Raw genomic sequence first — 13,515 nt, 5'->3', positions numbered from 1 at the left:
GGGTCAAACATTAGGACAACAAAAGCATGTCTCACAAAGCATACTACAGTGTACGGAGCCAAGTTTAGTTTATCAAGCATAAATAAGCATGCGCTTTTTTTTTTAGATATTTTAGAAAAGATATTGAAATCAGAAATGATCAGTCAGGTGCAGACGGAAGAGATGTGTTTTCAGCCGATTCTTAAAGATGGTTGACAGAATATGCTGATTTTGTAGCAGCAGGCAGATCATTCCATGTGGAACCGATCCAGAGAAGGTTCGTGAGAGCGATTTTTTTACCTTTTTGGGATGGCACCACAAGACGACATAATACAATAGAAATCACCGATGATTTGTTTCATCCATCTACATCTACACGATCTATTTAAAGACACAAGGTAGGTAAGATTGTTTTAAGTCGTTTTCACTTTTGAAACTTTAGTTTGGCTCTTTCTCAGTCACCCCAACGTTTTTGTACTTTTTGTGCCGATTTTGGAATTTTGCATTGCACCACTTCTGAGATTCTTAGAGCGAATGGCTTGTGTTACTCCTCCTGTACTGCTGTTAAAACATCTGCTTAATTCAAGCAATGGTTAATCATTAACTCGCCCTCAAACTCGTAAAACCTTCTGCCTTCAGTGGAGCACAAACAGTTGTGTTACAGAACATTTCCACATATAAGAAAACATAGTGGCTGTCAAACATTGCAAATCTGTTTGTTTCCACTTTAAGTCATTCTGGTTTATGGAGTAAACACTGTAAACTCCCGTTTCTTTTTTAATAATTCCTTTTGACAGATGATCATGATATCACCATAAGATAACATTCACCAGCACACCTCAGTCCATCCACAGATGTCCTTTAGAGACGCACAACATTCCTGTCCATTGTTCTTCAGCAGCTGCATTGCTTTGCTTATATCTCTTTGCGTTTTATAGACCAGGCCGTGACAAACGGTCCAAAGCAGAAAGCTGGTGTAATAGCATCACGCACATTCTTCCTTCTTGTTGTGCGGCGGTGATTGCTTCCTCCCTCTTAACTGGATGTGTTAAACGCACACAGAGGCGAAAGACAAAGGGATGCTCGACCTTTGACCTCTGGGCCAGCCTAATCTGAAGTTTGCATCCTCGGTAGCCATTGTCTTTGCCCGAGGAATCAATGCTAGGTTGGATACCAGGGTCAGAGCTGTTCATCTGTTCACCGTTTACCAATAGAATAGTTAGTGTGGATGTTTCTCTGTGTGTGCATGGTTTATTCTGTTCACACACTGACTCACAGCCCACCCAAGGAAGACAGTCCCGAGTGTCTGTTGACCCCTTTTTCACCTTTCACTAAACACTGCAATTATATGCCTTTAGCTCTTTACAGCAGTGTACACAGATTACTTGGATCTTTGTATCTCGAGTTGGCATAAATGAAAGCAAGGTGTGGAGTATTTTTCTTGGGCAGACCCAGTTTTGAATTACTGGGCCTTCCCACTTGTCAGTTAGCACTTTTACTGTGTAACGCAGTGCAGGACTGGTGCGGAAAGATGAATAATGGTTGTTTTTCATCTAAGTGAGCCGCACTGTTGGAAGCACTGTTGGTACAAATAGAGGGTGAAATAGAGGATCAAATTATTTTTAGCCTTTATGCAGTAATGCTTGTTTTTTCCAAGGCTCAGACTGAGAAGAATTGTGAATACTGCAACTTAAACTTAACAACTAAAAGATGTAAAAAAATGTGTGATCAATTATTTACCCTTATGTCATTCAGAATCTGTATATGACTCTCTTTCTTATGTGGAACACAAAAGAAGATATTATGAAAAATATCTCTGGGGGTGTGTTTATAAAATAAAAGTTAATGGCGGCCAGTGTTGATTGGTTTCAATTGTCTTCAGAATGTCTTGCTTTGGGTTTGCAGAAGAAAGTTAACCATGCGGCTTACGAACGACACAAGGGTGTGTAAATAATGAAAAGGTTTTAATATTCATTCTCTGAACGTTTATTGCGGGGATTTAGTGTTGATATGAACATTATATATTAATATTTACAAAGTGCATAGTTCATTTTTAATATAATAACAGGTCCACAATACATTTCATTTTATGGAAATTTATTGTAGTAATGATACATTTGCATATTTTATAAAATATTTACAAAACTTTTACATGGTCTATTAAAGGTAGAGATTTACATACAGTAATACACAATAACTAAATTTGAGAAATGAGGTAGATACTGTACAGTAACTAAAATAGCTTAAAATATAAAGTTATTAAAGGTATAAATGGAAAAATAACTTAATGAAAAGAAATTTAAATTAGAACCTGTACAATTGAACAAACTTATTTACATACAAATCCAAAAATTGCAGCTTAAAAATGTTTAGATGTGAGGTTTGGAATTGCCCATACAGTTTTCCATATAATATAATAATAAAACAGTGTGTTGTGAATTCAGTGACTGTAGTGACCAGTAAAATTTGGAACTAGTTCCTCATCTCTATTGTTATTCATGTAATGCTATATCACAGTCCAAATGTGTGATTCACTGAATGATGTACTAAGTTTTCCAGTAGTTTTCTGATTTTAAACAATACAGTCAATACAATACAAAAAGGCAGTGATGCTGAGTTACACATCTTGACTTTAGGTATACAGACAACTGAACGTTCATTTACATAAAGCTGTATTCGTAGCACAATCACCTGCAGCCGCAGGACTCCACTACCATGTCTTCATACTGCTTATAAACAACGTTATTTCCAGCATCTATGTACAGGATGCTGATGGGACTGAGTTTTGAAGGGACACAGCAACTGGGCGGCATGTTGCTGGGGTTCATCGAGTTCATCAGAGTTTGAATAATGGCATGATTGGTCGGCTCCAGGTGCGATCGGAGAGGAAAGTCACACATGCCCTCACAGTGGTACGCCTCATAATCTAAAGGCGCGATGACCCAGTCGTCCCATCCCAGCTCCCTGAAGTTCACATGCAGGGGTTTCTTACTGCACCTAGATTTGGTCTTTTTACCGTGCCTCTTACCGTGCCGGTTGGGCAAGGTGGTCCGCCTTCTCCTTCTGGACTTTGAATGAGGTCCTTTCTCATTTTCCTGGTTTCCAAGACCCCACAGCTTAATTTTCTCTCTCTTCTCATAAAAAAGGCTTTGCCTCTTTTTAGACCTTGTGAAAACAACCAGTATGGCTTTCTTGAGCTGGGAACGACCTTGTCTGCGAAAGCCGAGATATTGCAAGTCTATTTCTCTCTCTGGACTGTCCAGTGTTGCCTTGAGCTCTAAACAAAAGCGGCTTCCCTCCGAGTGGTGATGACGTTCCTTAAAAATCTCCCATACATCAAAAACCTCCCATTTCGGTTTATGCGCGTCCTCTAGATCCAGGGTTTTGGAATCAAGGATGACATCTGAGTGACAGGAGAGAAGCTGTATCTCAATTGGTCCGGTTTCAGATGCTCGAAAAGTTCCAGAGATCTTCGTGTATATTCTCAGTTCAGCACCCAGAAGTTCGACGTTTTCAGAAAGGGTTGATACATCAAACAAGTATTTCTGTCTCCATAGAGGAGAGTTCAAAAGGTCATCTGGAACAAAGAGAACAGATATTTATTGTCAGTAGCTGGACAGTAATTTACAGGCATGAGAAATAAACCAACTTTTACAACCAATTAAAGTATCTCATGTCATATTGTTTTCTTTCTATAAAATAAAATAAAAATTGTACAGTAAATAAGAAATACTAAGACTACAATACACAACAGACTCAAACTGAAGTTATTTAAGTAGAGCACGAGTGATGTTTTAACTTTACTGTCAAGCCTTTGCACAATTAATAAAATCTATTTTTATATAAAGAAATGTTTAAATATAAACTTGAACTGTAAAGTTAAATTAGATCTTTCTAAATATTAACAGAATAATTTTACATTTTGTAATGTATATTTTTGTACGTGGTTGCCAAATGATCTAACACGAGTTTGGCTTGGTCTTCCCAAACCCACCTGTAAGCCGATTATTCTAACACTCATAAAAAGAGAAAAACAAAACAAACAAAAAAACTTTAAAAATAATAGTCCGGCCACTAGTAAAGTCCCATATTATCTACAAGCATCAACTAACCTTGACCCTCGTCCACAAAACTCGTGATAGTGTTGGCCGCTTTCGACGAGCGGAAAAAACTCGCATTAAGTCCCAGTTTCTCAGCCGCGGAGAAAGTTTTATAGATGGAGATCATGTAGTCATGAGGTTCAACCGAATCTTTATTCGTCCGCCGTGATTTCACGTTTCCAAATAACGGTGAGGCTGACGCGATGCTCTTGCCATATTTTGATCTTCTCTGGCCATCGGCGGGCGCAGATTTGGCGAGTTTGTTGCCTTTGGATGCGGATGGAAACAGAGGAGTCATTGTATGAGCGCACAGAAAATGCGAGAGAAAGCTCAAGCTTAAAAATAGCAAAGATACTGCACGAGCACGCATCTTGTCAATGCACGAGAGAAACAGTTCGGCTTGCGTGGAGAAAACACGAAGACATCACATGAGGTATGAGGTGCGTGATGTGAGGAGCGCAGACTGATTCTGTGAAGAACACACGCGCTTAAGTACAGGCACGACATTATTAGCACCCACTCAAACCACTAAAAGCAGACTTTAAAGACATCTGCCTCCTTAACAAAGATCAATTATTGCTCATTTCTTTTACGCCATAATGCTTTTCTTTATGACGAGATCTTTCAGCCTATAGCCTACTAAAATCGCTCATTATTTGCTTTTGCGCATAATTCCTGTATAACTCTCATTAGTTTATATCGCTTGTATATGCCCTATAGGCTTGTACGTATCTAATGTGTAAATATGTTTAGTTAAATATTGTGTATTTTTAGGGACATTGTTTTATTTTTTCTGATCTCTATACGATGTTGCCTTGTGTTCTGTAGCTTCTTTAACAACAACAACAACAACAACAACAACAACAAAACGGCCTTATCTTTGTGCTAAAGTGTACTTAAAAGCTTATGCTCGTGCTGTTGATTTATTTATGTATTTTGTCACTGATGCATTAATCATTCAAATTAATATTTTTATTAAAGCTATTGTGCAATGACATATAATAAATACCTCTAACAACTTTGAAAAAAAATAAAGGAGAAAGTTGAAAAAATCCTTCTTCGAAATACACATTTTAATTATGTTTCATTTTAATTAAGTTTTGTATTGTTCTTAAACGTTTTGAAAAAAAATCTTTGAAATATGCATTTTAATTAAGTTTAATTTAATTAACTTTTGTTTTGTTCTTAAACGTTTTGTCTCTGCAGGTGTACGGAGAGAATTGGATTTCACTGCCCTCTAGTGGCGTCTCATTGTAACAGCACCTTACTGGGTTCCACCAGTTATCTTCATGTCAAAAACAAACAGACAGCACACGAGTATGCTAGAAATGTATTTGTATTGGGGATAGAAGTAAGCATGTTCATATAGTTTAACAAAATAAATCAAGTAAAAACATTATTATTCACTTTTGATGGAAGTAATAGATGTGACAGAAATATAGAACGGGCTCTCAGAAATAGTTTAGAAATCATGATTATTAAACGATTGCATGCATAATAAAACAACTGAATAAATGCATAATTACTTAGTGCATATAGTTTAATAAAATAAATCAAGTAAAATAATATGATTGACTTTTGATTGAAGTAATCGATCTTACAGTAAGTGCTCTCAGAAATAGCTCAGAAATCATGATTACTAAATGATTACATGTATAATAAAACAACTGAATAAATGCGTAATTATTATGATTTTTAAGGGTGAACAGAGAAGGCACATTGTAATTTCTACGTTGTTTTGAATTGTCACTAGATTTCTCTGAACAGGAAGAGAAGAGCAGTTAACAGCATGAGCAGACACATAGATGGTGATGAGAAAGATGGACTAGAGTCAAAGATGCCTGATGAATCGTCATCTGTGGGGACAACCTCAGGGGTCGGTTGTGTTGTGGGGGTTGTAACTGCATTAACAGTAAATGATCTAGACTCAGTACTCCATTCAGTCAGAGTAAATGCTAACTTCAAGTTCACACCTGTAGAAAAGAGAGAGAGAGAGAAAAATAAGTGACTCCAGAAACATTACCACCGTTGCAGAGTATGAAATTCAAAGACATAAAACTAAAGAGAGCAACTGAAATTTACTAATGTTTTTACAAACATTGCCGATTTTGTTGGTGGGAAATTCAAATAAACACATATTAAAGAGAGAAATGAGATGACTCACCGTTGGTTAAGATGGCGAGGTCGGTGTAATTTGCCCAGCAGCCACTGAACAGGATGGTGGTGTTTCCAGAAAGTCCCTGTACTGGATTCCCATTCTCATCTTTGAGCACAGCTGAGATTGTTAGACTCGTCACACCCACAGACACACAGTTACCCTGAAAGCAGATACGGAACACGTGTAATAAATATTGTGAAATTGATCAATGCATGACGCAGTTTCCTAGTATTTAAAGTACCTCCTGCTTGCAGGATCTCAAAAATAGGTTTGTATCATAAACAGTGTTCTTAATGAAATGACTTCTTATGCCAAGCTCTGCCCCTCATGGTTACTGTGTCTCAGTAAAAGATGCTTTACAGAGCATTACATATTAATGAATAGAGCAGATTTCAGTGTTCATAAAAATGTATTAATTAAATAGATGTTTTCACAGAGGATAAGGTATAGTGATGTTGCATAGGACTTTTAACCATTTTTTGTCACTTCATTTTTACCTCAGTTTTTAAGTCTTTAAGATAAATGCATCTTCTAAATCCGCGAATGTAAATGTATAAGAAGTCAACAATCCGCTCAGTAATGATTAAAAACTATGCAGACTGCAAGGCTTTAAAAAGAGCTGATTAAAAGGTGGATTGCAATGGTTGCTAAAGTAGGATTGTGGCAAACATTCTGTCTCACCTCGGCATCCACAGCCATGATGCTGGGCTGCACGCTGAGGGGTCCAGGATACAACGCAGCTACCGGCTGATCCACAATTACCAGAGAAGACACTGTCTTGACAGACTCCACCTGCTGGTCTTCACGAGTTACCTCCTGAGTGGCCACCTGACAGACAGTTACAGGTCAAAGAATGAGAAAATGTGGTGTGCTTATTTATTACTAGATCTTAATCCGGCAATATATCATATAAGCCCTCTTGTGCCTCTTACTGCATTGCTTGGCATCGGGTTCTGTACTTTCATTTGTTGCTTGTTGCCTGGGAAACTATGATTTCTAACAACAGCCAAGCAGCTTTAAATTAAAAAAAATGATACACTACGGCCTTCTTCTGAAAATCATTGAATTAGTTTATTACATTAAGGCTTGGGCCAGGCTCTGTTTGTAGACTAGGTGAGATTTTAGATTGCTGCCCCTCTCCCACCTCAAAAATAAATATTTCAATAAATGTAAATGGGATAAACGAAAATGCTGATATATTTAAAAGCAATTTTTTGCTTCAATTTATAACAATAATTAACGTAAATGTCAAGTAAATCGCCTAAATAACCAACTACCCTCTGATTGTTTAAAAAAAATATGACTTACAATATGAGTACAGGGGCGCACACTTTCAACAAAAACCCTCTTGCAAGGTACCCTAGGCATACTTGTTGCTTATATATACTCAACTCAAAATTTTAATTGTTACAAAGCAGCTGTACATGAAACATATTGACTATAAGAAAAACATTAAAATTGTAGAAGTAAGAACAGCAAAGTGAACTAGGGATGCACCGATATGTAAAATCTTGGCCAATAATGAAAAACAAAAATTATTTCACATTGGAAGTCAATAACCGATATATTGCCGATACACAGTATCTAAATATTCATATAAAATACCCTTAGACTAAAACAAAAACTGGACAACTGCTTTTGTTTCAAAGCATTCACTTCAGAAAACACTAGTTCTCTTGTTTTCCCCGTGAAAATAAAGCCTACTTTACACCAGTTAACGATTCTTTAACTTTTCTGGTATATTTTTATATTTAATAAAAAATTATAGATGTTCTTCCAGAGCAACCCAGAAAAAAATGTTCTTAATAGCCACATGTCTCACGAGTCTCAAGACAGAAAGCATCTAGACATCAGTCTGATTTAAACAATATGCTTTTTTTCCTTTAATTTACATATTCATTAATACTGTATCTACATATCGTACCTACATTAACAATGTTTTGCTAATAGCAGTAAGTGATCCTGACAGAAAGACAGTACCGTACTGTATTTTAACTGTGGGCACCGTGCAGCTGAAGAAATTTAACCAGATAATTTTTTTTCTGATTTATCGACCTAAATATCCTTATCGGCCCATACCGATAACATTAAAAATGACCATTAATCGGCTGATACCGATATGGCCGATAATTTATCTCGCATCCCTAAGGTGAACACACAGAACACAGACACGCACACACAGGTTCATACACACCCACATGGAAACATGAACAAAACACAAACACACAACCCCACATGAACAGAACACTCTACATAACATAACAATAAAACAAAATATAACAATCATTGTCTAATCAAATTCTGAATCAAATCTGACTGTTGCCTACCTCACTCCAGGAAGGGTCACTAGAAGATGGTGGAGGGGGGATCAACTCCAGTGATGACACATTGAAGCCGATGGACTCGCTCAGAATCCCTGAGACAGCAGCGCGACCGAGTTCATTGGCTGCGTTCTTCAGAATCACAAACTGCTGGTCGTTGTCTTCTACAACAAATTTTTAAAACGGCATTTAAGGCATTGTACAAATTACCTACTAAATGTATATTGTCTGGCCCTACCAGGGGTGCCGGTGGTGTTATTGGTGCTGTCGGTGCTGTTAATGTTGTTTGTGGTATTGGTGCTAAATGTCTGGACAGGTGGAAGACTGATCTCAATCTCCACCGTCAGTCCAGTCGAGCGCCGTCTTCGTGCACTGCTGCCCTCACGGATTATTTTAGTGATTCGAATCATGTTCTGTGGTACTTTGAGGAATGCAGCCAGATTTCTGATCAGATTTTCTCCGAAGAACTCTGCTTCAGTCATGGCCGGGAGATTAAACGCCAAGAAAAGAACCGGAGAGGTGCGGATCTGGACCGGCTCTGAGCCACGGAGAAGTACGTACAACATTTTGTAGTCTGGATCAAAGAAGTTTGAGCCGTGATCATCAGAGTTAAAACTTGGAAGATATTGACCTAAAGAGAACAGAGAGGAATCAGGGATAAGAATGCAATTAGAAACCCTAATTTGTTGATCATGCAAAAATGATTGTAATATTAACAACTGAGGAATTAGTAGTGCCCGAATGTCTGAGACCACCAGTACAACACCACTAATACTTACTGTTTTAAATATCTAAAAAATATTTAAAATTTTGAAAATCATTTTTAAATGCCAAGACATTTTGTAAATAAAACATGGCTACAATTAACACATTATATTTTGTTAAATACCAAATTTAACAATGTAACAAAAGCAATTACTGGATATTACTCTACCTGGATATGTGGGCTCAAGTGGTGTGTATTCATTGTTGCCTGCATTCCACTCAGCGTTAGTTGGAGCAACAAAATTGTTGTTTACATAGACGTCTAACCGCTGAGAGCTTGAGTAAAATACACCAACCCTAACAGCCTGTAGAGAAAAGAAGTTACAGTAAGCATTAAGGTATCAAGCATAATACAATGGTCATGGATAATGCATAAATCCTCTAAACAAGTGTATATTGAAATGTGGGTCATAAATATGTGGTTGGCTACTAGCACGATAACATTGATTTTTATGTATTTTTTTCATTAAGATTTACAATAATATTTTGTGGAACCCAGCATACCAAAATATGATAAACCTTTTGTGAGTGGCCCCCTTCCTAAAATAGATATATTCCTCAAATACATATATTTCTATGTGTAAAGAAACATTTAGACTATGTTAGATAAATAATAAGTGAGATATTGCAATGACAACATATTGTTTCCAAACTCAAATAATTGACACTGTTATTATATTGGATGTATAAACCTGAAGACGAACATTGTCAATTCAAATTGATTTGTACTGCAGCAACTCTCAGATTACATGTTTTTATACCAGCTTTACTATGTAAACACTTATAATAATTAGTATTTTTCTATTCTCTGAAATTTTCTGAGGACCCCTTGGAACCTTATGGGGGACGCTCTGAGACCCGGTTTGAAACACCCAGCTTTAAACAAGGAAAAACGATTTTAAAATATAAAATCTGTTTTAAACCTTACCAGGACATTCAGTATAAAATTTCCATAACTTCAGATATCAGTTAACAGTTCTATATGCTGTGTGTCTATTGTACTGTCTTATGTATCAGACTAACCTCTGAAGGTTTAGCGTTGAGCATCATAAGACTCATCTTCTGTGGTGTTGTGCTGGTGAAAAAGATGTCAAAGGATTTATTGGTGGCCACAATGGCATGAAAGAGAGAGACTCTTCTCCTACAGGCGTAGCCTGTGCACCAGCTGTGGTCTTGTGGACCTGTAACGACAGTAAGAGATATGTTTAAAATGAAAGAATAGCCTATTCACAATGGCTTCTTTTAAAATCCTACAGTACAGGAACTGTTTCTTGAAAAATCATGATGAGTTGATATAATATCAGTACCATTCAGCAGATCTACATATGTGTCCCCCAGGATGGCCACAGGTGAAAGACGTCTTGTCTCTGTATCTGCGTCTAGACTTTCAATGACCAGCATCTGATAATTCAGTCCAAAGCACTTGTAGCTCTGCCAGGTGCTCATGTAAGTACAAGAGTCTCTGATCACACCTGTACACATAAAACACAAATATCACACTCCGTTGTTAAATGTTAAAGTGTAATGCTAAAAACCAAAAGAAAAAACTATCTCTAAATAAATAAAAAGTATATTAACAACATGCTTTTATTTTCACAATAAAGAACCCTCAGATGTACCTTTATTAGGAGCTATTTGATTGACAGGTATGCGGCTGCCGTTGAGAGCAGTGAGCATGACTTTAGGGATGCGGTAATCGCCCAGTCCATGTCGCGGATCCCCGTTCCACTCGTACTCTGAAAAGGGCACCACAGCTCCGACTGCACCCAGAAAACTTCCATCCAGATCCTTCAACATGGTCTTCTTCTTAGCATCACAGTCCATGTCCACACAGTCTGATGGGTTCACTTTACTGCCGTGAGAGCATCAGAATGCATTTTTGCACATATTTACAGTCACGGTTAATTATTAATTTAACAAAAATGTCCTTGTATGGGACACTGTGTTAAGAAAAGGACAAAACCGTTTACCTCAGATCAGGGTTATGAATGAATGCGAGTGATTCTTCTGTGCTGTCTATCTTGGTGATTCTCTCAACACTGATTGGATGTTGTAGGTCCTCATTTCGTGGGTTGCTCATGAACATGTAGTCTCTTTCAGTGGAACACACATTCTTGAAGCCAACAAAAGTTGTATCTGTGAATAGGAGCAGACAGGAATGGTCAAATTTACTGTAGAAGCTTGTAACTAATTTCAGATTAGAGAGAATGTGTCTCACCGGAGACCGTCAGTAAACCAGCTATGGCGTTGTAGCTCATGATTCCGGCGTGAGGTTTCTGTGGTGCTTGATTGTGTTCAGATTCAAATGTCGGCCAGCAAATACCAGACCTGCCACCTGTTGCACACAGAAAGCAAAATTTTTATGTCCCTAAAAAATAAATACCTTCATTATTAAAAGCATTTTCTAAATGTAACTACTAGACTACATGATCATTTTTGCCATAATAATTTAGAATTTTGTCAAACTACTTTGTTGCTGTGTTGATTCTGCAAGATAACACGAAGAAGAGATTTTAGTCCATAATACAAAAAGTTAAATTAAAAGATATATGTTTATATATTAACACATACATTAGTGCAAAACTGTTCAGAAACCAGTTTCATCAAAATGGTTCCTCTGATTTGGAAATATGCAAATATGACTTTTCTGTAGCTCAACTCGTAGAGCTTGGTGTTAGCAATGACAAGGTCAATGTGTTTGATTCCCAGGAAATGCTTGTAAGAAAAAATCTTAAACTTAAATGTGCTACAAGTTATTTTGGGTCAACCAAATGTACAAATGTAGTGATTGTAAAAAAAGCTGCTTTTAAATGTTGAAACAAATTCTGTCAAAACTGACCTTTAGGGGGTCGTGGTGCTCTGTGGCTTGCACTGAGTGAAACATAGGTCTTAGATTTTAACAGTGTGTCCGAACAGTTGAAATCGGGGCTGCTGCCCACAATCAGAGACTCCTGAAAAATACAGCAAACTCGTTCAAGCATCTTTGTCGACCAAACAAGAGGCCTAATGTTCCTGATTCGATCCATGCCAAAGTTCATTTAGACATAAAAAATTTAAAAATAAATCGAACAACTGATTCATTGATAGTTATAGAGTTTAACATAAGTGAACTAAATCAAACACGGCATTTTCACCTGTACACGGACAGTTTTGTTCTCATATTCGTGGCTGATGGAAGGAGGTTTGTAGATCATAGGCATGATGCCCATTCCATTATCAACAAGGTTCACATTAGAAATGAACACATTCATAGACACCTGGAAGTCAGGAGAGGACAATGTTACTAAAGAAACAGCAAAGAGTTCACATGATCAATGTACTGCATTTGTTTCATTATCAATTCAACAACTATGAGTGCTGCTACATGCAACACTTCTAAGGTACTATTGGTGATGGTATAATTGAAGTAATCTATTAATCATACTTGAAAGTAAATGCCAAAATCAAAACTCTTCCAGACGGTGAAACCCTGGATTTGAGAGCAACCAGCAAGTCCGTCTTTATTCATGTAGACTCCATACAGACCACCATGTGCCTCATTCTCACTCCATTTTGTCATTGAACCGGATTCTGTTCATAAAGAATACACACGTAACAAATTAAACAACTATGACTACCTCTCCACCATAGTTATATTTAAAATATACCAGTCTTATATACCTGGACAAGGTTCTCCATCTATTCTGAATCCCACTCGTTCATAGCCAGCAACAATATTCCCTTGAAGAATCACGTTGGTTGCTTCATTAACCTAAAATGCATAAACAATAAGGATAATATTTTGTGTAGTTAACTTTTCAAGAGAGAGACACTTTATTTTCACTTACAAAAAGTGCACCCTGAAATGCAGTTTTGTTTGGGGGATGAAGTACCATGATTTCTCTTTTTAACTTTGTAATTCAGTCAAATGAGCTGAAGGTAATTATATTATTTATATTGGAATATCTTGTGAATATCATAATACATGAATATGGCCACCGTATTTAAATTTTCACCTCAATGGCTGCATTCCATTCAATGTTCGTACTCTCCGCTGCACCATTGTAGGATCCTGGCCACAGTGTCAAAGTTACCAGATTTCTCCGAACAGCGCTGTTATCACCCCATATTCTTATTCCTTAAGAAAGAATTGCAAAAGGAAAAACAATAAATCATATAACCATATTTTATAATGATTACATTTGTTTGTTAC

General features: G+C 37.1%; 1 protein-coding gene and 1 pseudogene across 1 annotated transcript; both read right to left on the bottom strand.

The window, feature by feature from the left end:
* Nucleotides 1–2,209: 2,209 nt before the first annotated feature.
* On the bottom strand, nt 2,210–4,517 carry gdf6b (growth differentiation factor 6b). The gene is made up of 2 exons (XM_056741578.1): nt 4,092–4,517; nt 2,210–3,556 (listed from the first exon to the last, which is right to left on the bottom strand). Exons 1-2 carry the CDS (start codon nt 4,447–4,449, stop codon nt 2,667–2,669), a joined length of 1,248 nt encoding a protein of 415 aa, XP_056597556.1. The 5' UTR covers nt 4,450–4,517; the 3' UTR covers nt 2,210–2,666.
* A 776-nt stretch (nt 4,518–5,293) lies between these two features.
* The window catches only part of LOC130415707 (fibrocystin-L-like), a 44,283-nt pseudogene continuing 36,061 nt past the window's right edge, over nt 5,294–13,515 (bottom strand).

The sequence above is a fragment of the Triplophysa dalaica genome, chromosome 25 (genome assembly GCF_015846415.1).
Source record: "Triplophysa dalaica isolate WHDGS20190420 chromosome 25, ASM1584641v1, whole genome shotgun sequence".
Lineage (NCBI taxonomy): Eukaryota > Metazoa > Chordata > Actinopteri > Cypriniformes > Nemacheilidae > Triplophysa > Triplophysa dalaica.
The sequence above is the reverse complement of the archived record's forward strand: the minus strand, read 5'-3'. Positions and strand labels throughout refer to the sequence as shown.

What these genes read in the sequence shown, in the direction of transcription:
- gdf6b (XM_056741578.1), bottom strand. Translation starts at nt 4,449, where the DNA reads ATGCGTGCTCGTGCAGTATCTTTGCTATTTTTAAGCTTGAGCTTTCTC. An exon ending in TTTTGTGGACGAGGGTCAAG is followed by an intron (nt 3,557 to 4,091) that starts GTTAGTTGATGC and finishes TCTTTGTTCCAG; the next exon opens with ATGACCTTTTGAACTCTCCT.